This window comes from Talpa europaea (genome assembly GCF_964194135.1).
Source record: "Talpa europaea genome assembly, chromosome: 7".
In the NCBI taxonomy this organism is placed as follows: Eukaryota; Metazoa; Chordata; class Mammalia; order Eulipotyphla; family Talpidae; genus Talpa; species Talpa europaea.
The window spans coordinates 38,649,239-38,675,888 of NC_140074.1; the positions used below are offsets into that span (position 1 = coordinate 38,649,239).

Here is a 26,650-nt window from a genome sequence, read left to right on the forward strand (position 1 = left end):
CTAATAGTTACTCTTTCTTAATACAAAGTACAATTTACATGTCACATTACTTCACTCCAAGCTCAGCAGATTTTTAAGTGGTCTAACATCTATAGTTTTCTAGAGGAAAGAATGAAATAATTGCACTAATCAAATGTTGGTATTTACACTAACATTTTGATAAATAAATCCCTGTTCTGAAAGAAAACTATGCCCTTTTGATATGCTTGGCATATTTCTTTTCTAAGGGCATCCCAAATAGTTGTTCTACAGATGTTTCTTGTAATGAGATGGTCTTGAAATATCACTGCTGCAATTATAAGCATAAATAGTGAATTTCATTAGGTTACTTGAGTCCCACTTTTGATGGCATAGTAAATCTCAGGTCAATCATGGACAGTAGATAGATGAAGAGCTTTTTTGGATATAATTAACTTATTCTAACATGCCTACTAGCTATCTTAGCATAGCATTTATAGCTCAGTCTCAGTCTACTTTAAGTACATAAAGCAATTTAGCACTTTATAGGGATTCTTCACGAAGTCTAAAGATTACATATATATTAAAGAAGGACTCTAGCTTGAGAGAAGCATGAAGATACTGATTAATTTCTCCTTTTTCTTTGCTAATATTCACTATAACATGGTTATAACCTGGTTCTTAAAGTGATATTTCATAGTATACTCACAGTAAATTTAGTTGAATCAAATCTTTAATGCTTTGTCTTATATGATATTACTCTGTTTTGTCAGTTCATGGACAATTTATTCACTATGATGTAAATCTTGGTCAACTCAGAAATTACATGAGATGTATGTTGTCACTAAGGGTGAATAGAGGAATTTCTCTAAGCCAGGAAAAGGCATGACCTTAGAGGTGACATGTGGAGTTTGAGAATGCCAGTTTCCCCATCCTCTTCACCAGTGCCATTTTAAAGACACCAGGCCAATTATCTTGTAGACTGTCTATCCGAAATTCTGAATTTGTGAGATTGTTTCTATGTAGTGGTGTTTGATCTGCTTCTTTATCACCTGGCTTTCCTGTAAACTTGAAGTTATATGGAAAGGCCTAAGTCTATCCAAGTTCAGTGGTTTGGGAGCAGTTATTTTGTAGATGATGGTATATCCTTCATGATGTATTGCATTTTGGAGGCACATCACATTTCATTAGCCCTCTATTGATGTTTGGTTATGATGATACCACAGTGGTGGTACCTTCTATTGTGAGGTATATTTCTCACTTTAAAATTAGAAAGTACTTGATGGATTAATTTACTTAACATAAACAAGATTGGACATATTTACACTCAGCAATTTAGTATTGTTTTCAATTACTCCACATTGCATATTGCAATGAAAGAAACAGGGGCATGCTCACACCCTCCCTAAAACCTTTGTGCTTATGTCCACATAGACGAGATTGCACATTATAGCTTCATTCTGGCCCTATGTACATGAATACTACCACATTGTTTTCCTACGCCCAGGTCAGCTGGACGAACTGTCCCATAACATATGTGATTGGCCAAGGAATTAGTTTCCATTGTTGGGGAAGCAAAGTTGTTTGTTTTCCTGTTTGCTTGTTTGTGGCAAGGCAGTATAAGGGGGAGATGCCAACATTCTTCAATTCACACCAGCCAGATTCCCACTTGTCAAAAAATCCGAGAGAATATTCAGGCCAAGGAAACCTGACACAATTCTGTTTCTAAAACCATTTAAGGGCTAATGATAGATAAAACATCAATCCAGGAAATTTGGAGAATTTTAGTTTTATTTACTTGGTAATAGAAATACATTTACATGATTTAGAGCTCAAAATGTATAAAAGTGAAATGTATAAACAGTGAGAGGTATCTATACTAGTGATCTATCATAGCATAGCAAACTATCCTAAAATAGTGACTTAAAACAGTAACCACATTATCAGTTAGTATTGACTGGGCCAATAGACTCCTATGGTTAGTTCCTCTGAAGTGGGAGAGGTCTCATGGAGCTACAGCAAAGGTGGCTGGAGCTGGGTTTGTCTCAAAGGTTTCTTCACACATAAGTTTAGTGCCTGATCTGGGAAGACTCAGATAGTTGGGGTCTGGAACAGCTGAGGCTATAACTCTCTCCTCTTCAGTCTCTGTTTCTTACTACATGGTATTTCCACTGGTGGCCTCTTGGTTACTGGACTTCTCACATGGCAACTAATGGTTCCAGGAGTGACTGTCCCAAGGGAACCCTGCAGAAGTGGAATAGCCTTTTCAAATGCAGTCTTGGGCATCATGTAGCACCACCTCTGCATTCCATGCAGCAGGGCAGTTACAGAGGCCACCAGGGTCCTAGAAAAGGGTTGTAGACTCCACCTTCTGATGAAGTGTCAAAAATTTGCAGCTATGCTTTAAAACCATCATGCACCCCCCCCATACTCTCCTTCCTCAACCACTCAGTTTACCTTAGGTAATGCAACTAATATCACCAATTTCTTTTGAAGCATGTAAGAAATGTTCTAAGTACAAGATAAACATGCATATTCTTCTTACCTAGCATAATGAATATAGTGTTCTGTACTTTTTTTTTTTTCTTAACAATATTTCGTGGAGACTATTCAAATCAGTTCATAAAGGATCTTCATTTTTTTAAAATACCATAGTCACATTCACAGATAGCAAGGGTTAGAAATTGTACATCAGGCCTCCCTGGTGGTGCATTGTGTTGAGTGCAGCCCTGTGAAGCTGTCCATAGCCTCTGCAGTGAGGGTTCGATCCTGGCCGACCAGGAAGAATCCCACATGGTGCCGCAGACATCTCCTGTCTCGCTCGCTGCTTCCCTTGGCAGTGTATTTCATCAGTCTGCCTGTTCTGTTCCCCACTCTGTCTCTGGTGGATCCTCCCACCCTCTCGCGCATCTGGCCTGTACCCTGGCTCTTGTATAAAAATAAATAAATCTTTAAAAAAAAAAAGAAATAGTACATCTCTTTGGGGGTGGGAGAGACACCATTCAGCCCACTACAATGGCCAAATTAAGAACTGAATCCAACTTCTTTCTGATGCCAAGATCAATAGACTATGAGTTCTGATCAATAGACTATGAGTTCTGCCATGCTCTCTCTTGCATGGCACAACTTCTATGCGCAACTTCTATGCTGCTGTTAAATATCATATCCTACTCTCTTCCTCTTATTCTGGAATTATATGACTCTCTCTTCTTCTAATTTGTAACAGAAAGTCACCTGGGCATCTGGAATAAATCATTGAATTCTGCTGAATTTGTTATTTGCTGAATTTTTTTTTTAAGGACATCCCCCGCCTAAATAATTTTTGAATAGTTAGTGGAGTTATACATTTGGAACTTGTTAAATCATCCAAATTTGTGCAAAAATAAAAAGATCGTGAACACTTATTAAATGCTTATTATGTGTTAGGTCACGCTAGGTGCTTCATCATCCCGTTTCACCCTAGGAGATAGTGACTATGACTATCTCTCATTTACAGAAGAAACTAGGGTTCAGAAAAGTGGAGGAACTTGCCTCAAGTCATATAACTGCTAACTGGTAGAGCTGAGACTTGAACCCAAGCCATCTAACACCAAACCTCAGCTCTTGAATCTACAGTAGAGGAATGTAACCTTGCAGCTCCTGGCATAGAGTCCACATCCATACCACCAGGCTGGTGGTAAAAAAAAAAGCCCATGTTAATCATGATAATCAATCATGTATTTTAAAAAATCTTTTAAAATTTGTTGAGACTTGTTTTATGTCCCGATATGTGATCTGTCATCGACAATATTCCATGTGCTCTGAGAAGAATGTATATCCTGCTTCTTTGGGATAGAATATTCTGTATTTACCTATTATGTACATCTTACCGATCTATTTTTAATAGGAACAGGCTGGGCACTCAGAAGTCCCTTTATTTTCCTCCATTTCACTTGTGGAGTGACACTATTGAAAGATATTTGGAACAGTTGAATGAAAATTACTTAGCTTGGGCACCCCCACCCCCAGCAGTTGAGTGCTGGGCTGCAGAGCTGCTCGCAGCCTCTGCAGCGCTGGTTCAATCCCCAGCCACCGGCAAGGGTCCCACATGGCGTGCAGACCTCTCCTGCCGTGCCCGCTGCTCCCCTCAGCAGTGTACTTTGTCAATCTGCCTGTTCTGCTCCCTGCTCTGGCTCTGGTGAAATCTCTCACCCTCCTGTGCTTCTGACTGTACCCGGTGCTTGTATAAATAAATAAATAAATCTTTAAAAAAAACAAAAATAAAATTACTTAGCTTAGTTATTAGGGGAAAAAATCAGAGTATTTCCTTTCTGTCATTACTATTCCAATCTCTTTGGTCCGTAGTTTCTCTATGCATTTATTACTTAGAACAGTTGTTTTGAATTTGTTGGCACATTATAGTGTAATTTTGTTTAAGAAATACATCATTTCTCCCCCACCACCACCACCACCACAAAGACTGAATTTATTTTGGTTTGCTGTCAATGTAAAACAAATTTCCTTTCAACTGGGTAATATAATAAAAAGTCATGTAACTGCAAGAAAAATAATGTATTAAATTAGATCTAGTCAGCACTAGATCTAGAAAAATTATTTCCTTATGATTAATATTTAAGTTTATATTTAGCTGACACAAGAAAGATAAATCATTAATATCACCCCAAAAGCTGAGAATATGTTCATTTATTTTTAATGTTTATATCTGTTTTTAAACAATAACTTTGTAAAAATATTTTAACTACTTAAAACTTTAGCTATGCCATCTGCCATTGCATTATCTTAAGTGCTAGAATTAACTGGAACTGTTCATTATCTTCGTTGCCTTTAATGAAATTTGTTAATATGGTATAGTTATGGCTTCTATGGAAAAATTCATCTTCTTTTGTATATTGTCCTCTTTCAATTAATTTGGATCCTTGAAAAAGAATTTAAACTTAAAAGTCCTCCTGATAAATTTTTTTTTCCTTCTAAAGTAACATGGTCACTTGAGTTTAAAGGATTAACATAGCTCCAATTCCAGAGTGATCTTTCTAAATCATGCATCAGAAAGGTACTTGGGAACATGGGCTTAGGTTCAAGGTTTCAACTTAATTGCACTAAAATAAACAAGATTACTAAATAAAACAAGAGTACTGGGAAGAAAGGACTAACTCTCTTGCCCCTTTGCACAAATACTTCCTCTACTCAGATATAACAAGTCTCCAGGACAAGGGGCAGGTATAACTGCTGACAGACAATGCATTTGAATCATGAAAACCATAACAAAGATAACTAACAGCTGTATACAAAGTTTTTATTTTACTGTTTGGAGCACTGTACATGTCCCAGATGAACACTTGATGATTCCTGCTCAATATACTGTTTTCTATTTTTTCTGTTAATTTATTTCTTTACACTTACAAGGAAGTTTGCTAAAATACCTGTCAATGAGGGGAATTTTCCCAATAAATTTGAAAGGAACAAATTGTCTTCCTTGGGCTTGTGAATGCCATGGGTGTCCTTGACAACAGCGAATTCAGGGACTTTCCCCATATCTTTGTGGGTGAGCTCTGATTTTCACTGTGGAGTCAGGGAAACTGATGAGCTGAGCGCTTTGGTGATTTACTCAACGGAAGGTCAGGGAATATTTGGCTCCAAACTTCCTGTGCTAAGTGTTATTTGGCTTATGCATTTGTTAGTAATTGGTTTTTCTTTAAAGAAAATGAGTCTGAACACATTTTACAGAAGAAAAGTAGCTTTTGATATTTTGTTGTCAATGAACACATTCTACTATTTTTGAGAATAGCCTGAACTTGAAAAGACATGAATGTCGAAAGGTTTGACTTCTGTCTACTTGTTGCCGTCATTGACTCTCCCTTGACTGTTCTTTAGTGGCAACTTGTGCCAATTCCATGACTTTCTGGCTACTTGCATATATAGGAAAGTCCACCACCAAAAGCTGGTATTGGTACATGCTACAGAGGGCAATGGTATCTGACAGAAGGTTACAATGGCACCAATTAAGTGTACATTATTTATATTTTTCATATATCCTTCTTGCCCTTGCACTGCAAGAACCAATGCTAGAGGAGGCAGAGAGAAGAAAGAACGAATGTGCTAGAAAGTTCACTTTCCAGACTCCAAGGCCCTAAGACTGAAGCCTAACAGTGGTAGGGACAGAATGCAGAGACTAATCAGCCATTCCTCAGCTATGATGGGGAGAAGTTAACCAGTAGCTTGAGAGATACAGTGCAGTCTTAAGGAACTAGTGCTTCTCAAACAGCTTTTCTAATCCTCCTTATTTTAAGCCACCCTCTTCACCCTATTTCTATGGTGACCTGGTGTCACCACGTTTGGAACTCTTGATGATATTACAGAACAAACCAATCAGCTTCAAATGTGAATTCTGATCTGCTTGGTCAGGTTTTATTTACCCATCTTCTTTCTTTTATTTACCCATCTTCCAAAGTTTTGGAAGGAGTTTCCAATCTCCACCCAAAGAAGTTTGTTGTTATCACCTCTCCCTTTCTCCGAATCCTTAAAGTCTCATCCATTTCCAAATATTATCTATTCATTATATTTTTAGCATTTTTTTAAAAAGATTTATTTATTTATTTATTTATATAAGCACTGGGTACAGTCAGAAACGCGGGAGGGTGAGAGAATTCACCAGAGCCAGAGCGGGGAGCAGAGTAGGCAGAAGGACCGATGTACACTGCTGAGGGGAGCAGCGGGCCGCAGGAGAGGTCTGTGCGCCATGTGGGACCCTCCTCCGGTGGCTGGGGAGCAGCCGGGGATCGAACCGGCACTGCAGAGGCTGCGGGCAGCTTCGCAACCCAGCGTTCAACTGCTGCGCCACCGGGGAGGTCCTCTATTTATTATATTTTTATCTGGTTTCTGGAGAAGCAATATTTGTATGAGTGTGCTCAATCTACCATCTTTACCCAGAACTTTAATCTAGAAGTCTAATTTAACTGAATTGATTTTTTATAACTAATGTTTTCAATAATTGCAAAAGTTGACCTCTCAAGGATCTTTGCTGAAAAAATGTCACTAATAAGTGTATTTTAAAAAATAAGAAAATTGAATGCACAATGGAATATTACTCAGCATTCAAAAAAGATAAACACATGCAATTTGCAGCACATGGATGGAGGTGGAAGGGATCATGCTCAGTGAAATAAGCCAGAAAGAAAAAGAAAATTGCCGGATGGTCTCACTCATAACAGGAATCTAGAAAACCTAAATAAAGGACCAGGAAAAAGAATAACTATAAGAAAGAAAAAAATCAAAATCAACAAACAAATATGAACCAGAGACACACTTTGGGGGTGGGGGGCAGGGAAAAGAGGGGTTGGGGTCAAAATCAGGGTGTTGCAATTGTATGGGGTATATAAAAATAAAAAAATAAATTAAAAAAATAATAAGAAAAAAATATGAAAATTGAACCCTGGAGGAAAGAGTGGAGTACAAGAATCAGTAGACTTGGTGACACAGGTGAATGCCACCTCAGGAGAAACTTCTCCTCTGGAGAAAGTAGTGACATCATTAGTCCAGCATGGAAATTCAGCAGAGATGTACCCTCAATGCAAGTCATTTTCATAACTAGAGTGGAAAACCATTCCATTTTCTTGATCTGGAATGAAACCTGGAGGTGAGTAAACAAGTTTCCCCTTGAAATGCTACCACCTCTCACTTCAATGGGAGAAATTATGAGACCTGTGAATTAGATATTGTGACATCTAATTTTAACCTTTGGTTAGTGAAAAATTAAAACTTCCCCATAACAAAATACATAAAAATAAATGTGCATATAATGTTGTAAATCGGGTCATGATAAAGCAAATCTTTTCAGATTCACAGAAGTTGTGGGAGCTTCCAGGGATTTAGAGATAAAATGGCCCACTCAAAAGTTTCCCTGTTCTTTTTTTCCAAAAGATAGTTTTAAAGGACACAAACAGATTTGCCCTCAAATTATAACCAAGAACCAAAATCATTGCCTTTAGCCTCTAGAAACATAATCTTGTAAGATGTCGCTTCATATATTTTATTCTATCTTGCTTGTTCCACTTCAAGTATCAGCAACAAAAGATTTCTGTTTCAATCCTGAAACTATTCTCTACATTGTACAAAGTACAGTTTTTAATGTTCTGTTGGTGTTTATAATGGTAGTCTTCTACTCTGATAGAACATCAAAACAGTTTACCAATTGTCCAATAAACATTTCTAGTTTCTGCATCCCCCTGCCAACCCCAAAGGCAGACTTTATGAAAGTCTATTTTGGTGGATATACTCTATCATTAATTTCAACTGCAAGTCTGTACCTGTGAAGATCTTGGGTTGATAATAGCAAATATATATCTAGTGCTCACAGACCAGGAACTCTTGAGTACTCTGACAAACATAAACTAATCTAGTACTCTTGACCTCTCTATGAGGTGGATACTATTATTTTCATTTTACAGAAGAGGAAACATAGGCATAACGAGACCAAGTAATGTGCTCTGGGTTCACAGGTAGAGTCAGAGCTAGATGTTAAAGTTCATTGATCTGGCTTCAGAGTGCATGGTCTCAACGACAAAATTATTCTCCCTGTTCTGACATAATACTTTCTTACACTTCTTAAATAGTTTTTACTGTCTGTTTACAATAATAGTACTTAATTTGTTGATGATGACAATATTAAGCTGATGTGCTCTTAACCCTGGCTCTGGAAAATCACCTTGGAGAAACTTTAAGGACTACCACACCTTCAGTCCTATCCCAGAAACTATGATTTAATTGGTCTGGTGATTTAATTTGATTCAATTTGCCAAGTAGTTCTAACATACATCCAGAATTGAGACTCAGTGGATAAGGTCACTGAGGCATCTTGCAATGCCTGGTGGTAGAATTTCTTCATTATAATCAATTACCTGCAACTTGTGTACTTTGAAAATCCAAAGAATTGGTGTCCTTACGCCTTTCATTCCAGTGTTTTTAGCTTTTTGCATTTCAAGCATCCAGATTAGTAGTAATCCTAATTACTGACATCGTTTCTCATTCAATAGTATGTCTCTGCAAACACACACACACACACAAACACACACACGCACACCTGTTCAGAGCTGATATTCGATATCTCTCCCCCTCTCCAAAGTTGTTTCTCTTGATAGCCAGGCTTTACTGGATATAAATATCCAGTATCCATATTGATACTGTTCAGTTTGGACCAAATCACACAACATGTAGATCCCCAATCTAGCATATTAATAATGGCTGTGATTATAAATAAGAAACTGTCACTTGGGGGAAAGTTTTGGACTGAAGAATGCTTTATTATTCATTTTACCTATGCCATGGCACTCAAAGTTTGTGGAGGAGAAAGCATATCACTTGGGTTTAACACAAGTTATCCTCTTTAATCTCAGGAGCCACCATTAACCATCAATAAGCCCAACTCCAATTTCCTTCTTATAACCCCAACAGATAACATTAAGTCTTAGCTCCTAGGATTGGGGAGCTATGAAAGGAATGTATGTTTAGGGGTGAACATACCTGCCCAAGAACCAGCCTGCTCCCCAGATATAGCCACAAGCTGCCATTCTCATTGCAATGAATCCTGAAATGCCAAGTAACACTGCTCATGTACTTGCTTCAATACTATCACGAGAATTGGAGAGTTCTTTGTGGCCCCAGTGTGTGGCAAAGATTTGGGGGACATCTTTTTAGTTTCCCCAACACCCCAATATTTTTCTTGGTCCAGACAGCATCCTCTGGGCTAGGCCCAGAAAGGCTTCGGGAGAGGGTCTGGGCTGTTTATCATCCCAACTTCCTCCTAATGCCCAAGACCTGGTGCCTCCTTCCAGGCAGCGCATTCTCTCCCTGCATCTTCCTCTGTGACTCATGAAAATGGGCTTCTGAGAGCCTCCCCCACATTCTACTTGCTTTTCAGTCGGCCAGATGTGTTGCTGTGACCTGAGAAATTCTGCTGTGATGCCCTATTCATATTGTTTCTCTTCTTGAATTGGCTCTTGGTTCCCAGAGCAAATATATGTTTGCTCCCATTTCTTCTAATCTCAGGGCTGCTGCTTTAGGCTGCACTGCTTAGTGATAATGCAGCTTCGGCAGGCATTGGGCTGTGTGTACCAGTAAGAATATGCCATTTCTTAGCCTTCCTTCCAAAAGCACTTACTGAGCACCTACAATTAGTCATGCACACGGAAAGCACTGGGGTACAAAGACAAAGCAGACTTGTTCTCTGCCCTTAAAAACCTCAGCTTCTATCACTAATAACAGAGTCACAAAAATAAAGCTACTAGGCCACAGCATAATACATGTCACAGCTTAGGAGGGCAGTGGGGCATGGACACAGAGGAGAGGACACTTGAACTGGGTCTTGAAAAATTAACAGGAATATATTAATTCCCTGGAATTGCAGCTGTAAAGTACTGCAAACTGGGTGGTTTAAGCAACAGAAATTTATTGTTTCATAGTTCTGGAGGCTAGAAATCCAAAATCAAGGTGTCAGCAGGACTGGTTCTTTCTGAGGGCTGTGAGGGAGAATCAGTTCCAGGCCTCTCTGCTCACTTCCGGTGATTTGCTGGTATCTTTCCATTTCTTGGCTTGTAGACACAGCACCTAGATCTCTACTGTCATCTTCGTGTAGTCTTCACCTTGTGTGTGTCTATGTCCAAATTTTCCCTTTTATACGGATGCCAGTCATATTGGATTAGGGCCGCACCCTACTCCTGTATGATCTCTCTTAACTTTACATCCACAATGACCCTATTTTAAGTAAGGCTACATTCTGTGGTCCTGTGGGCTAGGATTTCAACATATAAAAAGTGTGCTGATGGGACACAATTCAACTCATAACAAGGAATTTACCACCAGAGAAGGGGAGGAAGATGTTCTGATGTTGGTATGGATGCAGTACAGAGAGGTCGGCTTCGTTCTGGTCACAGAGCTCTTCCTGGACCCGGACCTTAAAGAGATTATGCTAAGTGAAATAAGTCAGTATGATTTCATTCATTTATGGAATATAAAGAAAAAAGCAAATGAACAAACAAAAACAAACCCTTAGACTCTGACAACAGAATGGTGGTCAGGAGAAGGGAGGAGAGGCCAGGGAGAGGGGACTGATTGGTTGACTGAACATTAGGGCGGTGGGTGTGGTGTTGTGTATCAGGTGCTGAGTTGAGAAACCATACACATGAAACCTACGCAGTGTTGTAAACTAAAGTTGGTTCAATAGCTACTAAGATTTTTTAAAAAAAAAAAAAAGGACTTCTGGGGTGGAGAAAAACTTGCCTTCCTGGCAGAGGAAGGGGACCAGGATCCAAAACAATGTCTGCCCATGGGCCTCCCTGGTGGTGCAAGGGGTTAAGCACTGCACTATGAAGCAATCCAGAACCTCTGCAGCACAAGTGAGATCCCTGGCCAGCCACGGAGAAACCCACATGGCACAGCAGACCTCTCCTGACTTGCCCGCTGCTCCCCTCAGCAGTGTATTTCAGTCAATCTGCCTGTTCTGTTCCCCACTCTGACTCTTGTGGGTCCTCTCAGCCCCCGCATCTCTGGCCTGTACCCCAGCTCTTGTATGCATAAAGAAAGAAATCTTAAAAAAAAAAAAAAAACAACAACAACACAAAACAGTGTCGGCCCAAACAGCCCCTGTGTGGGAAGCACAGGGAAGCAACAGCTAGAGCTGGTTTACATCCCAGCCCTGCTCTCTTGGCAAGGTGTGGAGAGTCCCTAGGCCTAGCTTTTTCCTCCATAAATTGACCATGAAGTCACTCTGCTCATCACAAACATTCAACAAAAGTTGGGAGATTATCACTGTGATGAGTCAGCCCAGGGAATTTTGATTAAAAAAATTAGATGGTTGCATTCAAGCCATACTGAAGGACGTCTGACCACAAATGGATTCAGAGTAAGCTTTTGAAGAAAAGATTAATGATAAAAAGTATCTATTTAAAGTATCTATTTCCTCTTAAAAGCTCACTCTAAAAGAAATAGCACTTTACCAGTTCAGAAACTCTCAACACCTTGCCAAGAATGCAGTAAAATTGTCATATGTGACAATTCCAACAGTGGGTATGTATTTTATAATAAAAGGAGATTTGTAAGAAGGGGATAACCTTGGGCCTCAGTCCTTCCCAGTGAATGATTCAGATCCACTGTGGGCACATGACTGGCCCTGGGGATGAGGGGCAGCTGGTGCTAGGCAGGAACCAAGAGACAGCCAGCAGTTCAGGCCAGAACCCCCAGACCCCTCCTCCTGGAATGCAACTAAGGTCACTGGCAGGACAAGCCACAGAGCCTTGAATTATTTTACCAGCATATTTTCAACCTGATAGTGCCTAATGAGTGGAAACAGTTTAGTGTGGAGAGAAAGAGACAATGACAATGTGAAAGCAAGACACAGAAAATGCTGAGTGAGAGGCAGACCTGAGCCCCACACAGCACATCAAAGAGACTCAGAGTGGGAGAGACAGAAGCAGGGACAGAGATAGCGAGGTAGACAAAAAAAGTTAGAGGCAGAGATAGAAGTCCAGAGCAGGGACAAAGACTTGGCATAGATCAGAGGAGACCCAGTAACAAGATGAATATATTTAAAGAATTGAAAAAAAAAAAACCCACATAATATATAATTTAAAGCAACCCAAATGTAATTACTGTAAAGGCTACTATGAATAGCCTAACAGGACCTAAAACATACAAAATCCTTTTCATGTGTCCAAATACCAGCTAATGAGGAGGCAAGCTAATGATGTCTAATCTTGACCCTCAATCAGAGACATGTGACCTTGGTGAGAAGACATCTAGACTTTTTCTGCCTTTTTCTCTTCTATAGAATGGAATTGGTCACATGTGCCAAGCTATTCTCTTTGGGGGTGTGAGAGAAGAGTTGAGGCAGCTCAAATAGAAGCTCAAGAATTGAATGTAGCTTCCCAACAAATTTTGTTCTGCTTCCAGGGAGTTTTAAATATTATTTTCATTCATTGCCAGCATTTGAAAGTCATAAACTATTACATGTATATCTGAACATTGGGCTTCTTAAGAAAAAAGGAAGTATGGGCAATGCTGGGCCTCTGGATATCCCACTGGAGCAACTGCATCTCAGGTTTGGTGCCAGCAATGCCCTTTACTGGGCATACTCACTCCAGTTCACTGCAGTTCCCATATTGTTCCCTGTAGCAGCTTACAACATTCATTTATGTTGTCTCCCCACCCTTGAAGATTTTACATTTGCAGTCCTCATTATACTTAGGCAACATATTTTATTAAAATGATCTTTTCAATGGCCAGCCTTCTGTTTCAGAGGCGCAGACTGTGTCTTGATCACTCCCTAGATTTCCAGCCCTGAGTGCAGTACCCACAGGAAGTGCTTAGGAAAGGTTTGTTGCACTTACTGTTCATTACATGGCACCTTCATGAGAATTACAAAAAAGAGAGAGCAGACTGAAGAGAAAATGGGTGGTGCAGACAACCTTCAAGCTTGGTCTAGCATCAGTGATACAAGAAAGATGCCTCATAGGCACTGGGTGTCTTTATTTCCTCCCACAGATTTTTTTTTACTGCCTTACCTGGTTATGAGAGAAGAAAATAGACAGATTGTAATACAAGCTCCTAAGAGGGGCATTAATGGTTTACCTTCCAAGGCAGCTCTGTAGTGGCAGGATGGGCACAGAGCTGGTTTCTTTGTGATTCAAACAGACCAGACTGGTAAAGGAGGAATCCTGGAGCCCTTGGTTGCTTTCTCAGGCTTTTATTGAGCTTTTACATGTAGTGCAGCAACCAGGTACACGGCAGGCAGGGGTGCCAGGGAGCCAGGAGGCCAGAAGGCCTCCAAGCCCCGGTAAGTCTTCACTCTGGGCTTCTCTGACATTCTTTTCTCCACTTCTTTCTCCAGCCTTCCCTTCTCTTGGCCAATATCTCAATACTGCTGCCATGGCCCACAGAAGTAAACTGTAACTGATAACAATGTAACAAAATGCAGGTGCCCTATCAGGCAGGGCAGTCCTAATGGTGGGAGGGCAGAAAAGCCTGAAAATCACTTACCCTACAAGCTCCTACCTTGGGGCCTGATGCTATTTTCCCAAGTGATGAGGCAGTGCACACCCATGTGGCTCCATGATTAGTGCGCAAAGAAAATGGGCAGATTATTTCTAGATTTTCTGGATTCCCTCCCTGGCTCTCTGCATGTGCAACATCTTTTCCCTTCTCTGAAAAATGTAGTGGACACTGAGGTGTCCAGCAGTCCGGCCCCTCCTTTGAGGCAGGAGTGGTCATCCCAGATGCTGAGTTGTTGTCGTTCAACAGCCTCCTCAAGTCAGCCTCAGAGCAGTGAGCTGTGTTGTTGGGGACCATTGTTCTAACATGAGTCATATCCAATGATCAATGGTGGCAGCAGTACAAAGTACCTGGCCATTCATCAAACATGGTCCGGCCAGACAGGCCATTTTAATTACGGATTTCTCTGTGTGGTGGAAGAGGCTTAGTGGGGTCCACATTGCATCATCATTTCTCCTTCAGAGGAGAAGCAACTCTGCTTCCTCCCTTCCCATCACAAGTATGGATCCCAAGGGCACCCCTAGTAACCATCCTGCACGTACATTTCAGATCAGCATCTGCTTCCCCCAGACCCCAAGCTGCACTGTCAGAGGATCACCTGTTCTTGGGATCATGCAATTAATTATAGATGAAAGAGAAATTTTGCTCCAACTAATTTTGTATTTATGTGTAGTAATTCTGTTTCCCTAGGATGACAATGAATGATATCACCTTGACATTTTTTTAATAATAAATTTTATTTTTATATTCCCCATACAATTGCAACCCCCCCCCATTCTGTCACCTTGACATTTTAAATCATATTTGAAAATTTCTACAGATCCCCTTAGTGTTTTGAAAGTTCTTCATTTTCCTAAGACTTGAAACATGCACATGAATCTAAGGCCATCCTAAAACCCTGGATACTCTTGTCAGTTCCTGGAAAAGGAGCACCAGTTTTATAGCTGTTGAAAACTTGTGTGGCTGAAAATAGTATTTTAAAGTTTCAACTGTATTCATATCTGTCTTTTAATTTTTAATTATATAGTGTGATGAAATTCACCAGATAGCACATCTGTGAACAAGAAACAAAAAGAATATAAGACAAGAAAAATCAGTGAATGCAGTGGTTGAGAAAACTAGGCATTTGGAATAAAATAAATCTGAGTTTGAATCATATCGCTCCTTTTTGCTGTCACTGAACTCTGCCCCTCAGTCTTCCTACATTAAATGGGGATAATGATAATGACATATACTCCTCAGAGTCTTTGTGCAAGTTAAATGAGAGTTTCTAAAACATATATAATTGTAATAACAATAAGTGTTATTTGTTATTAGCTACTGAGGCAAAGATATAAACACACATATGCACACATTACATAGCACGTACTAAACAACTTTCAGATCGTTTGTTATAGTAAATGCATGAAAATGTGCCTAAATGTATTTTAAAAGGATCCCAGGGGGAAGGGTTTCTTTTTTTTTTCTTTTTCTTTTTCTTTTACACTGCTGAGGGGAGCAGCAGGGGAGACAGGGGAGGTCTGCCGCACCACGTGGGTAGCTCCCCGCCAGCTCCCCAGCCAGTTGGAATAGAACCCATGCTGCAGAGGCTGCAGACAGCCTCACAGCACCGCGCTCAACCTGCTGTGCCACCAGGGAGGCCCGGTGGGGGGGGGGGTTCTTTTTTATTAGAGAGTAGGCTATAAAATCGTCTAACACTGAAGGTGACATCTCAGTAAAGACCTGAAGGCAGAGCAGGAATGAACATGTCATGTGGCCCTTTGGGGAAGAGCATTTCAAGCAGAAGGAATAGCTGGTATAAAGTACTGAGAGGACAGCTAGACTATATTTGAGGACCAGCTGCAGGGTCCATGTGGCTGAGGCTGAGTAAACAGGGGAGATGAGATCCCTTCAGAGGCATAATGTGAGATACAAGGGGCTGGCAGGGCATGTCTCATAGAACCTGGTAGGTCACTGTGAAGACTGTGGATTTTGCTAAGTGATTTGGTCCATAGGAGTCTTGAACCAAGGATTTGATGTGGCTTAATCCCTATATTAAAAAGATAGTCCTGACTACTATGTTAAGAATGGAGGTACTCCTAGGTATTTACCCAAAGGACACAGAAACATCAACTCCAAAGAGCACCTGCACCCCTATGTTTATAGCAGCACTATTCACAATAGCTAAGCTTTGGAAACAGCCCAAATGCCCAAAAATAGATGACTGGATCAAGAAGATGTGGTACATATACACCATGGAATATTACTCAGCATTCAAAAAAGATAAACACATGCAATTTGCAGCAACATGGATGGCGCTGGAAGGGATCATGCTCAGCGAAATAAGCCAGAAAGAAAAAGAAAAATACCAGATGGTCTCACTCATGGCAGGAATCTAGAAAACTTAAATAAGGGACCAGGAAAATGAATAACTATAAGAAAGTGAAAATCAAAATCAACAAAAACTATGAACCAGAGACACTCTATGGGGGGAAAGGGCAGGAAGGGGAAGGATTGGGGTCAAAATAAGGGGGTTGCAATTATATGGGGAATATAAAAATAAAATATATAAAAAATAAAAAAAAAAAGAATGGAGGTGAGTAAAGTCAAAGGAGTAGGGAGATCATCCATCTAAGGCTACTGCAGCATCCCGAGTAGCCACGATGGCAGTGTGTGTCAGGGCAGCCACTGTGGACATGGAGCTTATTTGGTGCCTGCTATGCTTTGAATTCTGAACTGAAACAGAATTTGGTAATGTCTTGAGAGGAAGAGAGGATAAGTTTTCTTTCCTGAGCAATTGGAAGAGAAAGATGCAGGGAGAGGTAGATTTGGGAAGGGTTATGAGTAGTTTGTGTTGCGATGTTAAGTATGAAATAGCTCTGAAGCACCCAGATGAAAACAATGAGTGACAGTGAAAAATGGGAGTCTGGAGTTATTGAGCAGACTGGACTAGAAATATAGATTTAGGAGTCATCAGGTTATAATCGGTGTTTCAAACTGTGAGACTGGATGAAATCACTCAGGGAGGGAGGAGAGAGAGAAACAGGAAATGAATGGACAGAACTTGGAGGCACTTTAGTGTACAGGGACCAGAGAGATAAGAAACAGCCAAAAAGACTGAGGAAGAGCAGCCAATGAAGGACAAGGAAAACTAGGAGTCTGGAAAACAGGTGAAGGCATGTGAGCAGGTCTTTGATAGTTGAACAGGAGTTTGAGTTTGTTAAGCCAGGGGTCCTCAAAGCATGGTCCCAGACCAGTGGCATCAGCATGAACATCTGGAAACTTATTAGAAATTTCCAGACTCTTACCCCATCCCATGTCTACTGGATCAAAAACTCTAATGGTGGAGTTCTCCAGGAGCTTCTCGAGTTTGAGAACCACTGCCCTAGGCACACAATTACCTACATAAAATTATAGAGGTTCCCCACCACCAGCTGTCCCATACACCACCACTACCACCATTTTCTTTACTGGAAGAGAATATTTTTAAAGATCCATTTAGTGCTCAAAACAAAACTGTACCAATTGGGCATCTCACAGCAACTCCCTCTCCAACATCACTACCTCCATGCCCCCACATCCCAGTTTAGAAGCTTACTAATTTATCATGGCTCTTTGGAGAAGAGGAATGCCCCTGTTCCTCCGGACAGTGGGAATGCTGAGCACCAGGCATGCCAGACATTCCACTGCTAAAATAAGTGGTGGGGAGGGTGGTAATCCGGGGTTAGCAGTATTGGGTCATAAATGCTGAAACTCCTGAGATATAAACTTATTCCACACAACTGTTTCCAAATTTCCCTCTAGGGTCTCCTAGGACAATATCCACCCTCTTTCCATTCTGGGGAAAAGAAGTTAAAATTAGTCCCTGCAGGACTTGCACGCCAGATGTGGGGAGGCTGTCCCCAGCAACAAGCTGGTTCCCACTGCCATAGCAGCGGCAGGGCACCTGCAGTCCCGACCCTGCAAAGGGTTTTCTGGAAGGGCTGCTCCTTCCAAGTGTCTGCAAAGGATCTGGTCCTCAGCTTTAAAACCCTAAGCGGAAGCATTGCGTCCCGACCTCTGGTCTCCCAGCTAGTTCTGGCTGACTTTTCAGAAGTGTGCAGTTGTCTCCTCCCTGCCCAGCCCATCCTCGCCTGGGGCCAGCTGTGCGGTCTGCTGGCTTCACTTGGGAGAGGGATCAGACCCACGTCTGCAGCTGAGAAAGCTGCGTGTTCTCCACTCAGGCACCTTCAGCTTTCCGCTCTGCTCTGGAGCTGTTTTGTAAAGTTGGGCAACTCCAAGTGCACCCTTTGCTTCTGGAGTTCTCCCTCCTCTGGTCCCCAGCGTCCCGCCTCCCACACTCCCTTCCACCGGGAGCGGAGCCGCCAGTCCCAGCGGGCTCGCAGCTCGCACCCCTTTCCAGTCCTCCTCCCTTGAAGAAGTGCAAGCATGCTGTTAAGGGGCGTCCTTCTGGTGGTGCAAGGTAAGGCTTGGACTCTCGGGGGTACCCTAGAGGGGGGGTGCTCTCGTGGCGTGCTCCCTCTCCTGCAACCCTGGTGGCAGAGCTTGCCCTCCTAGACTGGGCTATCCGAGAAAGCGTCTCCAGACTTCTCGACAGCCATTAACCCTCCCTCCCCAAGCCAAGCCTGGTGACAGTGGGGATGAGAGTGGGGTCTTACAGTGGAAGCTCAGGGATAGGGGACAGAAGTGCATCCCGCTCCCGCCTCCCCCCTCCCGCACGCATTTTCCTCGCTTTGAACAGGTAGTCTCTGCCGTGGTGCGAGCGCTCCCTGGCTAGATCCAAACTGAAACTCGCTTTATGTCCACAGCGCTGCAATTTGCCGGTGCCCTGGACCTGCCGGCGGGGTCCTGTGCCTTTGAAGAGAGCACTTGTGGCTTTGACTCAGATCCTGCTTTTCTGCCTTGGATTTTAAATGAGGAAGGTAAGGGGCTCAGTGATCAGGGGTCGGAGGTGACTTTTCCTCTTGCTGTTTGGCGCTTTCAGCAAGGGTAAGGTTATCTCTCTCGCTTCCCTGGAGAAGTGTGAGTCACGGATCCTCCTTAACTACACAACCTTCAGCTGCGCTGCACGAGTGGTGGGGGAGGGTGGTATCCTTTGTTTACCTGGCCTAAGGGGAGATGGGCCTGCTATCTTGCCCCTGCCCCCAGCATCCTAAAGGAAGGGAACTAGGGAGCACCGCTAAGGGAATGACGTTGCCCACTAGCCGCGTGCCCCCTGCAGGTCATCAGCCTCTCTGGTCTTGAGTACACACCTTTGTGAGCTACAAAAGTTGGGTGAGGCTAGTTCTTTGCCTGCCTTGCAGAAATGGTTCCTTAATCCTGTGATGGGACCTCAGTGCTAAGACCTCATATTTACAGTGTGTCTGATGGAGTTTTGTTGCACAATTCCATCCTCAGACTCCTGTTATTTATAATCCAGCCCTTGGCAAAAGAGGAAACCAAGTCCATGACTGTGTGCTTGAGGTCACTCATCTAGCGGGCGTTGTCTCACCACTACATACTGTTTGGGTTCTGGTGACAGCGTTTAAAAGTGGCAACTTCAGAAGTGTTTTCTTACCCATCATTTATATAGTGGGGGAAAAAAAAGGAGTTCTGCAATGTCCAAAAGCAGGCAGTGGGGGGCGGGGGGTAGGGTTCCTTTTTTCCTTACTCACTGTGCACTGTGTTACCCCATTTAGCAGCCTGATGCCCCAGACCACTTGCTGCATAAAGGAGACCTATTAACCTCCTTGCCCACTCAACTGCCCTCAACTCCAAATCATCTAAGTGGACTCCCTGAGAAGGGTGGTGCCCCCAGCCCCTGGTGAGCATGTATGAATTCTCACCAGCCTGCAGCCTGAGCATGTATGAATTCTTCCTCAGCCTGCAGCTCCTGTTGGGGGCTTTGCATACATTAGTTTCTCTGACCCTCACAGGTAGGTGGTATTAGCCCCATATTACAAAGGAGAGATTTTTAGACTTAGAATTTTCATATGGCTGCCCCATGTCACATGCATCACTCCGTGGCCAATCGGAGCTGTCTACTTAGTGGAAGATACAGAAGGTAACCGGCTCTGTAGTAATCTTTTTCTCCAGTTGCCAAGTCTTGACTATTTCAGTGCACTTAGGAGTAACTGGGTGAAAGTAATTACAGATTTGCCATGGAAGGCTTCCTGCAATACCGGTGGCTTTAGAAACGTCTTCGTCTCACCACCCCACCCCTTTCTGTGTTCGTTTGTGTGTGAAGCATTTTGAGAAATGGCAGGCTGGGCTACATCACTGACTTTGAAGGGCATTATTCTCCAGCACAGTGCTTCTCAAACTAAAGCTGCATCAGAATTATCTGGTGGACCTAATAAGACACAGATTGCTGAGCCCTGACCTCTGAGTTTCTGATTGAGGATTCCATGGTTCTGAGTTGGGACCTGAGAATTTGCATTTCTAATCAGTTCCCAAGTAATACTGCTGCTACTAAGCTGGTCTAGAGACCACACTTGGAGAACAACATACCTTCACAATGTGTAAATCCCCTCCCCTCCACCCGACACCCCCCTCCCTTGCATGTGGCCCTAAGCAGGGCAGAGACAAAGGGGAAAGAGCCACACACATGACCCTGAGACAGAAATCCTCCTGAAATCTAGGCACCACCACTCCTGCCTCTCTCCCTAGACCTGTCCCCATGAAAAGAAAAAGGAAATCAATATCCTCCCTTGGCCCTGGAGCCTCAGTCCCTGAGTTCCACCCTGGCCCTCAGTCACATTGGCTTGCCTTTGGCCAGGGGCCATGCTGCAGCCTGCTGAACCCTACCGCCTCCCAGACCACAGGAAGTGCTCTGCTGAGCTGGCACTCTGCACCAGAGAGGCAGTTAAACAGTGCGCTTCAGGGAAAACAGGAAGATGCTTATAGGAAAAGGTGATTATGGTTTAATAGTATAATGAAGGCACTGTTGCTTTCCTTTCCATTTTCTTTTCTAACTTCTAACAGCCACTGCTTTCTGGCTCAGGTCTGGGACTACTGGCTTGGCTGGGAGAAGTGAATTCAGTCTCCTCTGAGCACTTGGGGTGGGGCAGGTAGGTCAGGCTTCAGTCATTACGAATCAAGTTTTTCAAAGGCCAGCATGTGGACATCACAGTTGCTCTGGAGGGGCCGTGAGGTGTGTACCAGCTGCTGTGGATGCTTGCTAGGAAGCCATCACTAAGAATTTCCGTTATATAACCATTTCTAGGATGGTAAATTAATGATCATAAAATTGTTCCAGGTTGAAATTTGGCAAGCTGTTCACAGCTCTCTCTGCAGATTTAATTCACCTTGCTGCAAAAACTCTTAAACTGGTTCTATCCACTTTTGTGTGTTGGATCTACCCTGGAAAGTTGTAGATGTCAGAGATTTGTGCCCCAAGTATTTGGGATGCAAATAGCACTGTTTTTGTGGAATTAGCCAGTAGGTTAATTTATAGTGGTGAAAATAAGACTAAAGTCCAGTGAAGAAAGTTAAGGAGGGAAATAAATCTTCATTTATCCTCTAAGAAGTCTTCTTTATTCATTCATTCACAGTTCACAGACTATTTGGAACCCCTTTGAACAATGGTCTTTAGCTGAAATAGAGACAGTTGGCTCCATTCCCCCAATTCAGCTGTGGGGGGTGGAAGCCCTTTAGCTTAAGGTTTTGGGGACCATAAAGCTGGCTAACAGTCAGAAGAGCCATAATTTAAATTATTCATCAGGTGGATTTTGGCTTCACTCATATTTTTGGACATTTTGGCTTAGTACCTTTAACCTAACTCTGTTGTTGAAATTCAGGGGAGAAGTAGAGAGGGAGGAATGGGGGTACAATCCAAATCTTGCTCCTTGGTTAGAAAGTTGGCGCACTAAGCCACCTGGGAAAGAAGGGTAGATGCAGAAATGTGTCAGCTTAAGGGGGGAGGGGGAATAAAAGCACTTGTGGAAGACGCCTTTCTCTGTAACAGTAGGCATCATGGTTTGAGATACTGCCTAATACAGGAAGCGTTTGTGTGATATTTATACCTGGGAGCAAGTGATGGTATGTCAGGCACAAAGGCCAGCTCTTGGGTGTGACGTGACTGGGTGGGATGTGGGGCATGGTGGAGTGTGTGGAAATCACACTGTAAATACATGCTTGTGTCTCTTTCTAATACCTCCTTTGTTCACCAAACCCCCTCTTCTCTTGAGGACACTTTTGGTTACTTAGCCATCAGTACATTTAAGGTCTGTTAAATGTGCCAGTTATTATTGGTGATCAATCATCCCTCATAATTTTTGAGGCCCAGGTATAACCAAAGTCTGACCAGGATCCCATGGGGCCTTCCTGAAGATAAAAGGGTCTTCCTGTAGATTATAGCTCTTTTTCCTGACTCTGGGGAACTGACTCAGCATTCCATTCTCATACCACAAGTTCATTAGGCAGTTCACAAGTTCATTCTCACCTCAAAGGGACTGCTTCAACCTGCATTGCCTCTGCTTGGTGGTCTTTTGGTATCATGTAAGCAGAAGTACAATCTCATATTGTCTAGAGTCTGAAAAGCAAAGCCTGGGTGTTGCTTGGATTCATGGAGAGATAGTTGACTGGGAATAGGCAAGTCATTCTTGAGCATTACTTGGCATTCCCCGGGGTGCTCTGGCTGTTGCCGCTGGCGGATTGACCATGACTGTCATGTGCTATGTCTGAGCATAGCCTTGGCTCTGCCCCGGCTCTGCCTGGGATCCTAAAATCCCGGCATTAGGCCTTAAGTATCATCCAGTACAAATCATTTTACAGAGGGACCCAGACAGGCTACCAGTCCTGGTCCCATATCAAGGCAGTGGCAAGCCCTAGGGCAGGGTTTCTGTTCTTCATCACTCCACTAGTTCTTTCTCCCAACACTGCTACTTTTCCCCTATCATCTCTGTCTCTTAACTTACAGTCGCTGTGTTATGTGACTTGTATTTTGAGATGTAGTATTCATAAACATTCCTGTTTCTTTTTTTAAAGATTTATTTATTTATGCATATAAGAACTGGGGTACAGGCTGGAGGTGTGGGGGTGAGAGGATTCACCAGAGACAGAGTGGGGAGCAGAACAGGCAAATCTACTGAAATATACTGCTGAGGGGAGGGGAGCAGCGGATGAGCCAGGAGAGGTCTCCTGAGCCATGTGGGTAGCTCCCTGGCCAGGGATCGAACTCGTGCTGCAGTGGCTACGGAAAGCTTCTTAGGTTGTGTCTTAACCCCTTGTGCCACCAGGGAGGCACCAACAATCCTGTTTCTTAAATTTGCAGACTCTCTTTAATAGGTGACCCAGTAGTAGTGCTATTTTTATTCTTTTTTAATAATATTTGATTTTTAAGAAATTGAGTGAAACCCATTAATGTTAGTGGAGGTGATGGGCATCTCAATAAATAAGATCAGCAGATCATGGAACAAGTCTTCAACACCTTGGCTAGTCAATCCCTGACTTTCTTATTTGTCAATTATCCCAAGAATCTCCCTCAATTTTTCTTATGCTTATTGTAATCAATGTTGTCATGTAAATGTATTCATACATTCAGCACAGAAGAATAGATTGCTAGTGATAAATGAGCACATTATTCAAGGACTTTTCATAATGTATCTGAAATTTCTATTGTATCCATTAGGTCATAATTAAGCATGATGTCATAGCCAATGTCAGCAAACCATTTCAAACAAAAACTATGAATTTAAAGGTAAATTCTCATGCCTGTGCATTAGACCCATGGTTCTCATTCCTGACTGGACATTGAAATCATCTAATGTTTTCTTTAAAACTCCTCATACACAGACATTTCCAAAAAAATTCTGATTTATTTGGCCCACAGATGGGTCCAGACTTGGGATTAACAAGCACTGACAAATGAACAAACTCCTTGGATGATTCCAGTATGTGTACAGAGTTGAGGATAGTACATTAGAATGTCTGCCCACTCCCCATCTCCACTCTCAGATGTAGGAAAGGAGAAATGATCTCTTGTAAGAATCCTTTGATGATTACTAGGTGTCCACAGATAAAGTGTATACTGCCCAGCTTGGCACGGAAGGTCCTTTGGGATTTGCCCCCAAAATGTTTCTATCTTCCTTCTCTAAAATGTACTGTTCACTCAACATACACTTTAATTTCTTGCTTCCTGGCTTTATTGGCACTATTAGTTACACTATTCTTCTTCTTTTTTCCCATTTCCCTGTCCCATCCTGGCCTATTAAATCCTATCCATGCTTTAAGTCTGCTATTCCTTGAACACATCCTGTGTTTCCAGCTTAAATAAACTTCTCCTTCCATTCCTTCTCTGTTTGCTCATGACTGTCCCTGTAACGTAAAAATTTTAGTACTGTCTTTCTTATTGGAGTCCCTCTTACTTCACCTCCTCAAAATGTTGCATTTTGAGAACAGGGATCACACCCTCCCACAGTGCCTGACAAACACTATGTGGTGTCAACAAACACTTTGAATTTAATCAATCTCTAAAGCCCTTGTTAAGATTGATAGGGAAAAAAAAAGAAAGAAAACTCTTGACATTTTCCCTACCTACAGTGAAAGAGGTTGTGTTTAATAATGCTTTCTACCATAGGACTCCAAAGACTTTGGAAACTTATGTTGTAACCCTCCAAATATAACAGTGAAGCAGCATTTCAGCTTGTCTCACCAATACATGGTCTGTTTCATCCCTGACATACCACTAGACAAACAATCCTTGGATTATTTACCCATCAGGCCTGCCCGAGTCCCTTGATCCTCTGCCATCACAAACAATGCAACTTTGAGGGTGACACTGCTTGTTCTGAAAAGTGAATTTGCCAAAAACGGATCAGAATTTCAACTAGCTATTGAGAGCTCTTGTTTCTAAGAAACTCAAATGTCTGATGTCAATAGTATCCACCTTGATGGGTGAAAACAGGTAGGGAGATTTGTCTGCTTCTGGAAGAAATTCTCACATACTGATATGACTAATGAAGAAACCAAAATATTAAGCTTGCAATTCAGTGAGATCTTCCAGAATATTTTCTCTCTTTATTTTGTGAGAAAGGTTGTGTTTGGGGAGGATTTTGAGACTAAGAGTAAGATAACAAGAGGTGTCATATCATAACTTCGTAGTATCATAAATGAATCATATATTTTACAGGAAAGGCTTCTAAAGAATGGCCATCCTATCAATAAGCATTTGAGTGTCTGCTATCCACCAGGAAGTATATTAACAGTTAGAGTGCACAGAGCACATGGAATATATACATGGTAATTGTCCCTGCCCTTGGTGGGAGATCAGTAGGAGGAAACAAATCTGTAACTATGGTACAGAGCAAAAGGAACTATGTACTAGTTAAGGATCTTCATTGTAAATAGCATAATTTGGCTGTTTAAACGGAAAATGGGTTTAATGGAAGGGTACTAGGTAGCTTTCAGAATCAATAGGAAGTCTAGACAGCTACATTTGTATAACTGGGTAAGAAAGAATAAAGAGATCCAAGTATAGGCAAGATCCTTTAGGAGGAACCATTTGTGTGACTTTGCCACTGGACATATGTTTCTGTAGTGATGGACCTGCCTATTCACTGTCCAGTAGACAATGAGTAGTAATATAGTGTGTTACCTAGTCCACTAACTGTGAAGGGAGGTTAGTTTGCAGCAAATAAGATTAGCAAGGGGGGAGGCTAATTATGAGACCACACGGTGGCCAGCTGAGAGATGATGAGGGCTCAAAGTAGGATAGGGATAATAAGGGTGAAAAGGGAGGGTTGGGGTAAATAAAACACCCAAAAGAGGACTAAATTGGCAGGTCTTGATAATTGATTGGTTGGGAGTGATGAGACAAGAGAGTGACTCCCAGATTTCTAGTTTAGACAGCTGTTTGTTTGATAGTGCCATCACTTGATAGAATTTCAAGAGGAACATCATATTAGGGTAGAAGACAGTGGGTTCAATTGTGAGTTGCCAAGGAAGCATCCAGATGAAGATGTTCAGCAGCACTTTGATGTAAGCATCTGGTGCTCAGGTACAGTTTGGGCAGGGCTATGACTATGGGAATCCTCATCATGAAGACTGGTTGAAATGGAGAGCAGGAAAAAGATCAGGAAAAGAATATATATAAAGTGATAATAGCAGGGGGTTACGGACAGATTCTTAAACTCATAGTTTAAGGATTACTTATAAGAAGGGGGAAGTCTAATGAAAGAAACAAAAGTAATCAGACATAATTGAGGAGAATTAGGAAAGGGCAGAGCCACAGTAGCCAAAGGAGTTAGGAGATGCAAAAAGAGGGTGTGATCTATAGAATGTAAGGCAGCGGAGAGGTGGGCACAGTATGACTTATCTATTAGAAATAACACTTCATTGCTTAAATAAGGGCATATCAGAGGATGACAGCAGAATTAGGATGCCTGAGTAGGAGAAAGGGGAAATGTAGGCAGCAGAGATTTCTCTGCAGTGTTTTTTTTGGATGTTTGGTGTTTCTCAGAGATGTTCAATCACACCTACAGAAAAAGTAGAGATAAAAGACTTTTTGCTGTTGTGTAGCTTGTTTTTTTGGCAGGGGGAGACTTGTTCTTATCTATGGAATGAGGGGACAGGACCAATAAAGCAAGATTATTTGAGGGGTGCAATAGACCCAATTTCCACTTTGACAATTCGGAAGACCTTCAAAACCATACACATTCCTTAGCCTATATAACACAAGAGCCCTCTGCTCAATAAC

At 42.1% G+C, this 26,650-nt stretch overlaps 1 protein-coding gene across 1 annotated transcript in view; it reads left to right on the forward strand.

The window, feature by feature from the left end:
- Positions 1–18,293: 18,293 nt before the first annotated feature.
- MAMDC2 (MAM domain containing 2) overlaps positions 18,294–26,650 on the forward strand; it is a gene marked incomplete at its 3' end in the record, with an annotated part of 134,336 nt that continues 125,979 nt past the window's right edge. The window contains exons 1-2 of the mRNA XM_084236137.1: positions 18,294–18,436; positions 18,783–18,896. Of these exons, the coding sequence (XP_084092263.1) occupies positions 18,403–18,436; positions 18,783–18,896 (148 nt within the window). The 5' untranslated portion in view covers positions 18,294–18,402. The remainder of the gene's footprint in view (positions 18,437–18,782; positions 18,897–26,650) is intronic.